This window comes from Hyalella azteca, unplaced genomic scaffold (genome assembly GCF_000764305.2).
Source record: "Hyalella azteca isolate HAZT.00-mixed unplaced genomic scaffold, Hazt_2.0.2 contig3173, whole genome shotgun sequence".
NCBI classification, from domain to species: domain Eukaryota; kingdom Metazoa; phylum Arthropoda; class Malacostraca; order Amphipoda; family Hyalellidae; genus Hyalella; species Hyalella azteca.
In genome coordinates, this window is record NW_025933425.1 from 85314 (window position 1) to 99872 (window position 14559).

General features: G+C 35.4%; 2 protein-coding genes across 2 annotated transcripts; one reads left to right on the forward strand and one right to left on the reverse strand.

The window, feature by feature from the left end:
- The first annotated feature begins 308 nt into the window (after positions 1-308).
- Positions 309-9167, forward strand: LOC108665668 (guanine nucleotide exchange factor C9orf72 homolog). Its single transcript, XM_047879500.1, has 9 exons — positions 309-363; positions 1292-1862; positions 2515-2679; positions 2847-3000; positions 3314-3532; positions 3901-4005; positions 4270-4403; positions 4693-4863; positions 7876-9167. Exons 1-9 carry the CDS (start codon positions 330-332, stop codon positions 8009-8011), a joined length of 1689 nt encoding a protein of 562 aa, XP_047735456.1. The 5' UTR covers positions 309-329; the 3' UTR covers positions 8012-9167.
- Positions 9168-9227: 60 nt separating this feature from the next.
- On the reverse strand, positions 9228-12271 carry LOC108665669 (Rieske domain-containing protein). The gene is made up of 5 exons (XM_018152444.2): positions 12013-12271; positions 11238-11379; positions 10914-11008; positions 10563-10661; positions 9228-10040 (listed from the first exon to the last, which is right to left on the reverse strand). The coding sequence occupies exons 1-5, from the start codon at positions 12092-12094 to the stop codon at positions 9907-9909; spliced, it is 552 nt and encodes a 183-aa protein (XP_018007933.1). The 5' UTR covers positions 12095-12271; the 3' UTR covers positions 9228-9906.
- Positions 12272-14559: the final 2288 nt, after the last annotated feature.

Here is a 14559-nt window from a genome sequence, read left to right on the forward strand (position 1 = left end):
CTGTTCTGGCATCTAATCTTACTAGGGTAAACGCGGTATATTCCGACATCGTAGGTAATTCCGTCACCTCTCCAGCTTTTCCTTTATATTAAGCTTTGTTTTAGTTTCATGCGTTCATTGATGGTTGAAATGGTGACGTCATACATTTGCGTGTCGAAATACTGCAATAACGCATACGGTTTTTTTTTATAGTTTTTCATTTCTCAATGCGTCCTTAATGTGTCGGAATATACCGCGTTTACCCTAGTCAGACTGTCAGTAGACTAGTGTTGTAGTGTACTTAATACTTATAGTTAGAATTTAAAAGGGCCATTCTGCAATATTGGGCAATGGCCAATGGGCACAATTTTCTGAAAATTGCAGGTAAAAACTTATGTCATGGGCCAATTTTTGAAACTAGTTTTTTTCATCCCATTAGGCATTAGGTACATAACATTGCAATCAGCTTTTTCAGATAATTTTATTTTAATCTGTTTTTTTTTTCATTCCACTTCATTGTAGCCTTTTTTATTCCATTTCATTGTAACCCATTTTTTCATCCCATTACCTAAAATTGATTGAAACAATTGCAAAATTAATTCTATTACAGTCCAGTATCTAAAAGATACTTGCTGTATCTTTTTGTAGTTTATTCTGGTCCTATCAAATGAAGGATTATTATGAGTAGAGAATTATTATTTAGTCCAAATCCTTTTTTCCCCTGTGGTGACATAAAAATATTGTACTTTTTTAGGTCATGTTTAAAAAAATATAACTCAGTACTCACAGCAGTAAGTGACAGAGAGCGCATTTTCTCTAGCATAAATCAGTTTTCATTGCAATTAGTACAGTGCATTAGAGCTAGTCACTAGAGATATTGTATCTTTGATACAGGCATGCCTGCTTCTTGAAATTGACAAAAACGTGAAGTTACGGACAGATGGACAGACAGACAGACGGACATGGCAAGTACAATACCTACTGCATTTTTTCTATAAAGAGAAAATGCACTAAAAAGGGTGATGTTCATCAGCGTGATGTTCATTAAAATTTATATGAATTTTTGGAGCAGCATCACTCATCACAATGTATATTTGACTAAGTTTGGTGTAAGATTAAAATATTGCATTGGTATCATTTATATATGGTATATCACAACTCAGTTCATTAAAATGAAGTTATTGAAGTATATATAGGTTCAGTAGTCAATTCAATAAAGTAGTTAGGAGCAAAATATTTGTTCTTGTTCATAAATGTATGAACCTAATAATCACTAGACAATTTGAATATTGATGATTTTTTCATTTTTCAGAAGTGAAAGTAATGGATCCTCCTGCAGCTGAAAGTACCCAACCTGCACCCATTGCTGAAGTTAACATGAGTGATAATGTAGCATGCAAGGTAGCTGAACTGAGAGCAAATGCCTCAGGTCAAGAAGAAACATCTTCTATCTTTATCAAGTCTTCTTCTCACAATGATCAAGAGAACCTAGACACCCATTCATGCAAACAAATTTGTTTGCCTCTACCATGCTTACCTCATGAAAACAACATAGTGTACTGCTTCATTTTGAGTGTGTGGGATAATGTTATTGGCCCTCAAACTGTGCAAGTGTGGACACGAGAATCTAAGCCTCCAAGAACTTCACAATTACAACACACCGATAACCAAGCAACAAGACAATCAGCTTCTATGGATGAGCTACCAAGCAAAAAAGATAATAACATAGGAATGAATCGTGATGAGTCTTGCTCTCAAAGTTCTGAACAATCTCAAAATCTTCCTGCTCAACAAAGAGACTTCAATGCTTCTTGCTCTGCTCCGCATTCAGCTGAAGTAACTACTACAAATCAGTTTCACCTATCTACCTCCAAGCCTCAAAAGTGAGAATTATTCATGTGTGTCTTGAAACTATTTGTAAGATATTGGTGTATAGTTAGATATTTATTTGCTGCATTTCATCTTCATTACTGTAAAATCAATGCCAAACCAACATAAATGTAATAAAACGTAATGATTACTTCTTCAAATTTTATTTCACAGTAATTCAAAGAAAGACACCTTATTTTTGTCCTGATTTAGTGATTAAAATTATTGATTCTGGAACAAAATTCATTTTTAACTTCTTGCCAAGCTACAATTAAAGGTTTTCATTACTATCTCTTTGAAATGGCAATTCAATATGGTACAAGTGAAATTTATGAGCCATTAGTCATTTTTGTTTTTGTATGCATGCATCAAAATTATGTTTTAGCTCTTAACATGGCTGACTTCATTGCCTGGAACATTGTAACTTAATCAAAGTTCCTTATGAGATCCTGGTTAGTTGAAATTGAACCTTCTCAGAACTCCACTGTGATGTTGAAAATGTACAATTTATCTCACTCAGGCCATTTAGCCTATCCTTTATAATTTTATAGTGCAAAGTAAAATTTACTGCATGCAAAGAGTTTCACAGGGCTGTGCCACTGTGAGTAGCTAGATTAGATTGAATAGCTTGTTAGAAGCAATGTAACATTTTTGTATTTGTTACAGAAAAGGAAGCAGTCGCTTGCAGTCAATTGTTCGCTATGTAACTGAGCACACTGTGACCTTAGCTCAAGTTAACCAGCCATCATCAGGCAGAGATGTCTCATCAGAAGAACCCAGTTCAACAATCATGATTATACCTCAACATGGGATTATTATACAGGCTCTTCGGTAATTCTAAATGCTTTTTGGATAATAATTGAGTTTGAAAGTGATATAAATTGTATAATTACTATCTGTACTAATTACTATTACTAATTGTAGGTATTAATGTATAGGTAATAGGTACTTTAGTTTTATTGCTGGCTGAAGAAGCACGAATGCTTTTTTCACACCAGGTTCTTGGTGCAGGAGGAAGCAGACGTGTTGGTGCCTCACTGTTTGTCAATGGTGGTGTCCATCAAGGAGGAGAAGCAGCTACTGCAAGTCTCTTCCCTCACTTGCTCTTATCTCCTGAGGATTCTCAGGAAATTAAGAATTTATCTCTCTGGCGTAAGGAATGTCTGTTTAGAACTCCTTCATTATACACTAGTCAGATACTTGAATCAGCCAAGCAGTTTACACAATTTATATTATTACTGTAATACTTTGCTTCTTGTGATACATGAAAGTTTTGCAGTAAAAACTGATCTTGGATCAGTTGGAACCCATTTACTTTTACATTAAATTGGCATTCATTGTTTCATATAGTCCCGATGTGTTATTTTGACCACTCAATAGAGAGACTTGAATTATTATCCTGTCGAGATGTAATTTAACAGTCCTACATTTTGAGTGCGTATCAATGTTTTTTTTAATTGAGCAGAGCACCCTACACAAGATAGGTGAAGCAGTGAAGCAACACTTGCAGGAGCTGTGCTGGGTGCTGGTATCTCTGAGGCTGCACTCGCTGTCACTGTATCCTCTGTATCCTTCTGGCCAACCTCCTTCAGATCATCAGTTTGCCCTGAAACTCCTCACCTCGCATCTAACCACTGCTGGCTACACTGTTGTTGTCGGCAATACCTGCACTGCTGTTAACTCGGTTAGATGCTACATTAAGTGACTTAAAATGTATTGTCTAAACAAATATTAAAACTTTATAGTAATGCTTTTTTTTCATCTCTGTAAGCTGCTGCAGTTTGAAGCTTGAATTGCTCTGATGTGCATTTTATATTGTTTGAGTCCAAGAATGAAATTCAGTTATATATCAACGACAAAGTTTTTTTTTTGTGCATAAAAATATTATTTAACTGATTGCTTTGTTTCTTTTTTGACTTTTGGTTAATTTTGTTAAATTCAATGAAGAAATGAATTAGGTGTTCAGTAATATTACCTGCCAAGTACATCTTAAACTATTACACTGATCGATATGACTCTCCATTCTTATGTTCCTTTTTAATTGGCCACCAGGTGTTGCTGTGGTTGGGACAGTTCCTTCGCCCACAAGAACTACATTTATCAAGACTGTGTTGGGATCCTTGCTATAATGAAGTGCAGCCTGGTCTCTTCCTCCAGGTATATTAGATATATATGAAGGACGTTAAGCCATTCATCATTTCATATCTATTACTTGCATGGACCAAACACAACTAGCCTTTCTTGATTCCCCCTGTCACTTCAAATTTGTAGCTTACTTACTTGTCAGATTAGCGCCATATTGGTTAGACTAGGAACATAAAACTATTTAAAAAAATGAAATAAATTTCCAATTAATGCTAACTGGAGAAAGATTTGGCTTCCATTTAAATAGTATGAAGGACAAGATGTGTTATGTTGAAGGGCGTAGTGAGCAGCAGCAGCAAAGAAGGTGTCAATGCCGAGCGCTTACTGCAATTTGGGCGGCCAGTTACGCTGTGTGATCTGAACAACCTCATCGTGTCGCACACCATCGTGCGTCGCACCTCCAGCAACAAGTCAGGCTTTTCTAACATTTGAGAACATTTCGTGGTCATACTGTATATTTTTGATTTCCAACTAAAAAAGTTATTCGTTGCAACGTTTCTCTTTTGATGAAGCAAAATCTTGTAGTTTGAAGTTATTATTGAAGTTATGCGATATTATGATTTTGCCGATATTTTAATGTCGTACATTATTTGAAGTCTGGTCTCATGCATGCCAATTTTAACTAAACAATCCCTTGTGGCTTCTAATTCGAAATCCTAGGAATTGCCTGTTTGTTTGTCAACGATTACCTTGCCACAGGGAAGTGTTGAAGGAGGTCTCGGAAATATCAAACTTGGTGCGTCAGTTCTCCCATGACTGTCAGCTGCTGATGAGTCACTCGTGTGAAGTCCGTAGCGGCTTTACGCAAGCCTTCATGCGATCCCTGCATTACCAGGCCTTGGCGCTCATAACCTTCGTTAAACATAACAAGTAAGTCTTCTAATATGCCAGTGTGTATGAGTTATTGTGTGTGTTCGAACAAGCGTAGTCGCGTTCCTAGCACAACCAAACCTTGGCGTTCATAACCTTTGTTAAACATAACAAGTAAGTCTTCTAATATGCCAGTGTGTATGAGTTATTGTGTGTGTTCACACAAGCGAGTCCTAGCATAACCAAACCTTGTCGCTCATAACCTCTGTTGAACAGAAGTAATTCGTCTCATTTAACAGTCTCTGTGAGTTATTGCATGTGTTCATACAATCATACACGTTCCTAGCATACCAGGATTTCGGGTTTACAATTTCATTGAACACAACAAGTGAGTGCTCTGAATTAACTGTGTACGTGAGTTCATGTGGCTGGAAAATTTTTAACTGTGAAAATTCAGCTAAGAATTAATAATGTAAGCAAGACCGCTAATTTAGTTTAAATTTGCTTGTTTTTTAGCGTATTTTCTCATTTATGGAAAAAAGGTGCTAATGTGCTCGTCATGTCCGTTCGTCTGTCTGTCTGTCCGTCTATCTGTCTGTGACTTCACGTTTTCGTCGTCGAGAAAATGCGGCGCTCTCTGTCAATCACTGCAGTGAGTTGAGTTAATTTTTCAAGTATGGGGTTTTCTTTTCTTAAATGTCAATAATAAAAGTTTAAAATTACTTTTCAAAGACAACACTTCTAAAGAATCCAGTGTCTCCAATGTTACACATGTACAATGAATTTCTAATTTTATTTCCGAATATTAAAAAAATAATAATTTATCATTTTACCAAACTTCTCTCTAACTTCACTTCTCGACGTTTGTTTGTCTGCTGCAAATCTTATAATCCATATTTAACACACTTCTACATGTCCAATCGATCTGAAATTTTGCACACTTGCGTAAAGTTGAAGACAATGCATGAATCAAATGACAGAATAAATAATTTTATAAATTAAAATTTTTTTTCGTTATCAAAAAAAAAAATTTAAAAATAATTTCGTCTGCTACAAATCTTATAATCCATATACAACACAATTTGACCTGTCCAATCGATCTGAAATTTTGCAAAATTGCATAAAGTCAGAGACAATGCACGAATCAGTCGACAGAAAAAATTTTGTTTATAATTTACAAAATTTTTATATTTTAAAAAATTTTTTAAAATTTATTTTTTTCAATATTTGAAAAAATGTGAAAAATAATTTTTTCAATATTTGAAAATAAAATTAGAAATTCATTGTACATGTGTAACATCCAAGACACTGGATTGTTCAGAAGCGTTGTATTTAAAAAGTAATTTTTAAATGCATATTATTTTAATATATATAAAAAAAATAAAATTTCCAAATTATTAATTCTGTTAATTGATTCATGCAATGTCTCCGACTGTACGTAAGTGTTCAAAATTTCAGATAGATCAGACTGGTAGAAGTGTGTTAAATATTGATTATAAGATTTGTAGCAGACAAAGTTATTTTTTCAATTTTTTTAATATTGGAAAAAATGTATTTTTCAAAATTATTTATTTTGTCGATTGATTCATGCATTGTTTCCAACTTTACACAAGTGTGCAAAATTTTAGATTGATTGGACAGGTAGAAGTGTGTTGAATGTCGATTATAAGATTTGTAGTAGCAGACAGACAAACAAACAAACAAACAAGAAGTGAAGTTAAAGAGAAGTGTTGTAATAATATACGTTTGAAAATTACTTTTTAAAGACAACACTTCTAAAGAATCCAGTGTCTCCAATGTTACAGATGTACAATGAAATTCTCATTTTATTTTCGAATATTAAAAAAAAAAATTCCACTTTTTTAATATATAAAATTTTTCTTCAAAATTATTTAGTCTGTCATTGATTCATGCATTGCCTCCGACTTCACACAAGTGTGCAAAATTTCAGATCAATTGGATCGGTAAAAGTGTGTCAAATATCAGTTATAAGATTTGTAGCTGACAAAATTATTTTTTCAATTTTTATTACAACACTTCTCTTTAACTTCACTTCTTGTTTGTCTGTCTGCTACAAATCTTATAATAGATATTTAACACACTTCTACCCGTCAAATCGATCTGAAATTTGGCTCACTTGCGTAAAGTTGGAGACAATGCATGAATCAATTGACAGAGTAAATGATTTTCTAAACTAAAAAAAAATTTTATTATCGAAAAAAATTAAAAAATAATTTCGTCTGCTACAAATCTTATAATCCATATATGACACAATTTGACCTGTCCAATTGATCTGAAATTCTGCACAATTGCATAAAGTCAGAGACAATGCATGAATCAATTGACAGAATAAATAATTTTGAAAATTTACAAAATTTTGATATCGTAAAAAAATTTTTGAAATGATTTTTTTTCAATATTTGAAAATAAAATTAGAAATTCATTGTACATGTGTAACATCCAAAACACTGGATTGTTCAGAAGTGTTGTCTTTAAAAAGTAATTTTTAAACGCATATTATTTTAATATGGAAGAAAACATTTTTTTAATTTTTAAAATCATTTATTTTGTCATTTCATTCATGCATTGTCTCCAACTTTACGTTAGTGTGCAAAATTTCAGATCGATAGGATGGATAAGTAGAAGTAATACGTTCGATATTCTCCAAGTCAGCTTCTTCACTCCATAGCGTACATATCACTCCCTTCCATAATACAGTTTATTACAACAACAGCATTTATCCAGTACCAATAAGGTAAGGTACATAGCAGAGAAAGACGTTCGTCGAGGATGGGAGCTTAGAGTCAACAACCCTACTAACTATAATATTCTGTTCCTAGTCAACTTCTGTCCGCAATCTAGTTGTAAAGTTGGGATAACCGCTATTTTGTCATAACAAATTCCTTACATGTGTTAAATTTCGATTATAAGATTTGTAGCAGACAGACAGGCAATCAGACAAACAAGAAGTGAACTTTAAGAGAAGTGTTGTAAAAATGGTCCAAATTACCTCATTTTACGGTTTTGCATGATGGACTAAAGTTGTAATTTTAATTAATAACAATTTCTCAGGAGTGAAAGCAGCCAGAAATTATTGAGCAAGTTGCGGTCAGTGCTTGACTTGGATGAGCCCAGTCTGTCGCTTGTGCTGGCCCTTGGTGAGAAGCTGCAGCCTGGCCTCGGCAACCTCATTGCCGGGCAAGCGTGATATCTTCAAGTGCGACTGCCGCCTATCTCCATAGTCATATCATAATTTATTCCAATTGGGATATTCACGTTACGATCATCGTTAAAGTGTGCAGTTAGCCAATTTCCATTTTTATCATTGTAATTTTCCGTTTTTATCTTAATTCTCGGCTATTGGCCTATTTCTGCCTTGAATGGCAATTATATAATCGACACGTTGCAGTGGTTACTCGAGAATTATAACTATGAAATACATATGCTATAGCTTATACGGTATGAATATATGCCCTACTCAATTATCAAAGATCGTGGTATTGCCGCGGAAATTCTCTAAGTTGTCCGTTGCTAAGAAGAATTAGAGTTCTTGATTTGAGGAATCTAGTCTCGAGGAAATGAGGTGGTCAAAACTTGACCGTTCGATGAACTTTGCTCGTTACAATAATGAACCTGTTATTTTATTTTCCAAGGTGAATAGCTGAATTGTATTGACTGTTTAAATTTTTATACGCCGCTTAGGAAATAATCTTAATATAACGTGAAAGACGTCATTCAAGTAACTACTACGTTGAATGCAAAGAATTATTCTATAATACTTTGCTGAACTGATAATGAAATCTATGGTTTCCGATTGCCAACTTTATAAATAGGTTGAACTGAAGGAAATTCTTCTCGGAATTTCTCATTTGATCAAGATCCTACTCTGGGGATCAAGATCCTACTCTATCTATCTCATTAAATGAAGTTTACACTCTGCTGTCATGTATGAATTGTGAAACATCATCAATGTTGTTCCACAACATTGATGTTGTGTGCTTCAGCGAGACCAAAGTGCTCGTGCATATTATTATTAATATCATTAGTGCTTCTGCGAAACCAAAATCGTTTAATTTTTTTCTGGTTTTTGGCTTTCTGTTTTGCGTCACTCTACATTTTCGTTCTTGACGAAATTTAGTGCTTCAGCGATACCAAAGTCTTTTAATTTTTTTCTGGTTTTTGGCTTTCTGTTTTGTGTCACTCTACATTTTCGTTCTTGACGAAATTCAGTGCTTCAGCGATACCAAAGTCATTTAATTTTTTGCTAGTTTTTGGCTTTCGGCTTTCTGTTTTTCGTCACTTTACATTTTCGTTCTTGACTGAAATTTTTCGCATTAGAACCAAAGACCCGCTGTAAAAATGTTCCGCATTTCGGCTTTACTGGTCTTATTGTGAACATGAGTATTCAGGAAAAGGCAAATAAATTTCAGTTGTAACTTGTATTGCAGAGTTGTTTGGGATTTACTGATGTAGTTCGCCCTTTAAATATATGTTAGGGAAAATGTACAACTGTACTCTCCTGTGTACTTGAACATATTGAAATGAGTACGTGATTAAAGGTAACTTACACATTATTAACTTTGATAAACTATTATAATTATGTTGATCTATAATTAATCTAGCGCGACTAAGTAGCCTATTAATTATAAGACGAACGCCTAACAAATAAAAAAATAAGTTTGGTGACAAATGCGCTCGTTTTCACTCGGCTTTTGAATCTTTATAAATTATGAATCAAAACTCCAACTTGAGTACGCAGTTGATACACTTTCTTAATACTATGTATCCAAACGTGAAGCTAGCGAACGAAAAAATGGCTGCCCATTTCGATTCACCACCATCAGAATTTCATTCCCGTGGCAAGCTAAGAGATCTCGGCTCATAGTATTTATAATTAGTTTACAGCATTGGTTTATTTTCAGATCATGAGTAGACTGTTAATTAGTGCACCTAGAGTATATTGTTAATTGGGGCAGCACTAGTATATTGTTAATTAGTGCAGTACAAGTAGATAGCTTATTAGTGCAGAATGAATAGATTGTTAATTGATGAAGAAGGTGAAGCTGAAAAGCGCGCGCCTTAACTGTGTGTCGCCGGAAGCCGTTACCAGGATGGCTCTCGGAAGTATTGCTCGTTGAAGCATTTGAAGCCCACCCATAAACTCCCGTCGTTTGGGTCGACTTTGACGGGGTAAACCCGGGCTTGCTTGGTCTGATGGCGAGGGTATATGCACTCACCTGACGAAGAAAAACCGTAGACATTGACTAGGTATTATAGTAGTGGCTTATTGAACTTTACAGGTGTTCGAATGTTTTAACCTACTTTGAGGAGGAATCAGAGAATCATTAGAGGCTTTGAATTACAAGATCGTACAAATTACCAACTTTAATGAGGTGGCAAAATAATTAGCCTAGTCAAACAATTACTAAGTGTTACCTGTTGTTATCTAAACTAAGTGTTATCTGTTGCCTAATGCTATGTGATAAAATCAGCACGGGATGAATTAATATGATTTCTTTGTTGCAACTCAAAATTGCTACAGACAACCGCATAACTACAAGTATGTCCATTATTATGTGATGTAACAATACATTTTGAGTAGAGATTTGATCTGAAATTCCGGGAAAATTTGCGGAAGTTTACCCACGATATTGTTCGAAAAATGAATAATTGTACATACAAGATCTGACGGAAACATGTAAACAATTCTTATCTCGTAAATGCGTGGCTGAAACTGAAAGGACAATACGAGAACTTGCCTGTAGTGAGGTCAAACTTCCAGCCATGATACGGGCAACGCACGCATGGCTTTTGCTGATAGCCATAGTCTTCTATGTCGCCCATGTGTAGAGGCCCTCCTGCCCCGAGAAATTATATTGCTCAAGTATCATTAGGTATTTCGTATCGAGTCTGTAAAAATTTCTACTTTGTTTATTGAGAATAACTGCGTATCTTGGCACCAATCAAAGACAAAAGGGTTGAGAAACGCTGCGGGAGACCGAACAAATCAATAACGAGTGATAGTTAAGAGAGTTTTTTCACATGATACTAGTGTCCCGTATATAACGCTATCGTATGGGTCAAATGAATCTGAAAAAAAAAACACTTGCCTGCGTGCGGACACTTATCTTCAACGGCATATACATTTTGGTCTTTCCTGAAGAGCGCCAATTCACAATGATTCACATTTACTTTGCGACCGCATCTGCCCAGTGATGTTGAAATAGTGACCAACAATGCATTATAGTTTCTAAAGCTTTTCATTCTTTTTGGTTCGAAAAACCACCTTCAAAATCAAATATTTTTACATGTACAATAAATCAACGGTCATTAGCAACAACATTATTTCGTACGTATCACAGCGGAAATTTGTGTTTGGCAGAGCGTATAAATCATAGCACAACATGGAAACAATTATTTTATTAACACTCCACCTCATAGTCGCGTAGGCCTTGCCACTGGAAAAATAATCAGTAACTTTGTTCAAACCAAGGCTGCGTTTTTCTACTGACTCAGCAAGCGGTGAACGAGCGGCAGTGTCGTGGATATTACTCTTGTTGCACCAGTCGTACAGTTCTGACGGTAAATATTAGATTCGTGAGATTTATTACCACTGACAATATTTCTTTGAAATTTCATTCAAATACTCTATTTTTTATGATTGGAATTTTAACAGTGGAATAATGAGCAGGCCATGGAATGAATATCTCATGGTCATAACATATATATCGTTTGATTAAACAGTTTGTCAATGGCAAGGGAAGGGCTGCATGAGGTCAGCCTTTATAACAGATGATAAGAAAGTTTAATTTCAAGATTTTCAATAAATATTTTTCACAATTACTGCTTGTTTCTAACATTTTTCCTCGCACATACTCTGCTTATAGTCTCATAGCCGACAACATAACCAAAGATGAATTAAACTTAGAACTGCCTATATCATTAGATGATGATAATAGCTGTAGCCTGTACCACAATGGATTCATTATAATAGGAAAATCAGGAAATAGTTTACGCTTTTCATGGCTGGGATTTGTTATACATAACAGCAGTAATAGTAGCACGCCCATTTGTAAACAAAACATAATGCGCATTTCAGTTCGGAATATCATTGGGTGAATTATACAATATTTGAAAAAAAAACAATTAAGTCGTTTACACGTGTAATACTTCCATTCGTTTTATTGACGAATCAAAATTTGCGATTACCTGAAAGTTTTATACTTTCTACTCTGAAGTATAGGGAATCAGTCTCGGATTCGGATGCATTTGAAGTGCGTGATTCATTCATGTCGACAAAGTTGTTAATCTTTTGGTCTCGGCAAATATTTGCAGATTTATCGGAAGGAGATGACGATAGTCACGAGATTATTTACCGCATACTTTCATTAACTGATACTTTTTATCAAATATCGATGCTGCTACTTCCTTGGCACACAGATTTTCGATAGTGTTACTCCCTTCTGTGTCATCACACTACACTGACTACAGCCCTACAGCAGGGTTGCCAGATGGAGCCGAGTGAAAAAGGCCAATTTAGCTCACAAAAAAGGCCACAAAAGGCCTCATTTGAAATTAATAAGAAATTCTTAAATTAAAGGTAGTTCTAACCATTCGCAGGGCATGCATTTACTCTCAACGCTTTCAGAAAGCAAAAAAACTACACCAATTTCACCAAGTGTACGAGCTGAATTACCGCCAATGCTACATAAGCCGCCAGGTTCCAGCCTGCACGTTTCTGCACGTTACTTGCTGACCGTAAATAAAACCGTATAATACAGGTCCAGAACTATGATATTTAGGATTCGATTGCCACCTTACATCTATGAAGCTTTTCGATCGCGTTAGAAAGTTTTGGCTCAGTTTGCTAAGAAAATACATAGTGAAGTGGCCGGCGACATTAATGATGTGGCGAAGTTCTGTGGTATTGATGGTAGAATATTTATACGCGGAAATTAAAATAAATGTAAACTCATATCTGCAGTATAAAGATGATGTGGTCCTTGCAAGACTAAAGTATATATTATTTGTCAATCCTATAAATTTGTCACAACTTTTGAATGCGTAGAAAAAATATATTGCCTATCATAATTCGGAAAAGAGTAAATTATATTTATTCAAAGTGAAATTTTGTAGTGACTCACACCAGAAGGCTGAATGTATTGATAAACAGGGCTGTAACCTCAAAAATTAGTGCTGAATTTACTATTTAGAAGTGAAAACTATACTCGATTATACGCGCTCTCAGCTCTGCCATCCGTGGTTATTAATACCACTCGGCAACTGGATATAGTCCCATGGTTCAACCAAAATGTTGCCCGAATTGAGCGGCACTCGCCAGTGTTGCCACCTAAACCTGTAAACCGAAGTGTTGACACAGTTACGTGTCAAAATTAGAGTTTATTCGTCTTGGGCAAAACTAAATTTAGGTGTACTCGTCTTGGATAAAATTGAAGGACCAAATTATCAGAAAAAAACGGGAATTACACTTTTCATAAAAAAGGCCCAAAACGGATAAAAAGGCCAATTTAATTTTTGTCAGGCCAATGCCCTTAAAAAAGGCCACATCTGCGAAATTTGGCCTGAAAAAGGCCCATCTGGCAACACTGCCCTACAGGACGTCGGACGACTCTAACTCGAACTCGCTATCATTTACATTTGGCCTTCGTGGTTGAAGATTAAACACTAGTTGATCTTGGCATTTGGCAGTCGATTAGGATCAATTTGTCTTCAATAGATCGGGGATTTAGCACACAATTATCTTATCACTCGTCAAATTTTTTAATCAATCAAACCAATTCTAACGGACTTTTAATTAATACCTAGCTAGCATTAGCATTTAGCAATGAGGCTAGCAGCCTAGCATAGATGATAGTTGATAGAACAGTAGCGTGCGTCTGTAAACTGTAAAGTGTTAACCTAATTTAACTAAGGGGAGCTAAACATGAGTTTCAGCCCCTCTAAATTCCCAAGGTGTAATAGTATAAAGTATAAACTGATGTAAATGGTACATTTAACAAATTTTTTAATAAAAGCAGTTTTTCTAATTGCATGCTGATTATTGCTGACCAGTGACAGTGAGTGACTAGTGGCCAGATTAATAAAGTTTAAACTTTGTGGACATTCAGTGAAACTGTGAAAGTTGCTAGGTAGCTAGCTAAGCTAGGTAGCTCCTAGCCTCCTAGCCTCCTAATTCCCATGCCTCTAACTACCTAAGTCTAAACTCACATCGTCACATGTTTAATTTAATTTGAACTTTGATGGCTTGAGCCTTGAGTTGAGACTGTTGAGTGTTTTAGTTTGCTAGCTGGTCTAAATTAAATTGCCAGGCTGTCAGCCTGAGCTAATTGAAGTTTGTCTTTTACTTATTATTATCATTAATTATTAACTTAAAGTTAATAGTCTTGTAGGGTCCAGGGAAGAAACTAAATTGCCAGGACAAGAATAACTAAGGGACTTCAAGAGACTAGGCTAGCGCAAGCGTGGAAAACGTCTACCCTTGGCCTTAGGGCTGCAACTAGAGCTTTCCTGCCATTTCCTGAACTGCAAGATTTCCAGCAGATGATGAGATGAATTAGGGTAAACGCGGTATATTCCGACACTTTAAGGACGCATCAAGAAATGAAAAACTATAAAAAAAACGTATGCGTTACGTAAGTTCTGTTGCCTTCACATGACTCTCAAAACACTTCACTACGCGTCAGCAACGATGAAACGTCACAAAATGTTGCCATATTTATTAAAAAGCCTTTAGAA

Coding starts and splice junctions, on each gene's coding strand:
- LOC108665668 (XM_047879500.1), top strand. CDS start 330: ATGGCCAATGGGCACAATTTTCTGAAAATTGCAG. Junction 364..1,291: donor CAATTTTCTGAAAATTGCAG/GTAAAAACTTAT, acceptor TTCATTTTTCAG/AAGTGAAAGTAATGGATCCT. Junction 3,533..3,900: donor CCTGCACTGCTGTTAACTCG/GTTAGATGCTAC, acceptor ATTGGCCACCAG/GTGTTGCTGTGGTTGGGACA.
- LOC108665669 (XM_018152444.2), bottom strand. CDS start 12,094: ATGAATGAATCACGCACTTCAAATGCATCCGAATCCGAGACTGATTCC. Junction 11,380..12,012: donor AGAAAGTATAAAACTTTCAG/GTAATCGCAAAT, acceptor ATTTACCGTCAG/AACTGTACGACTGGTGCAAC. Junction 11,009..11,237: donor AAGGCCTACGCGACTATGAG/GTGGAGTGTTAA, acceptor ATCACTGGGCAG/ATGCGGTCGCAAAGTAAATG.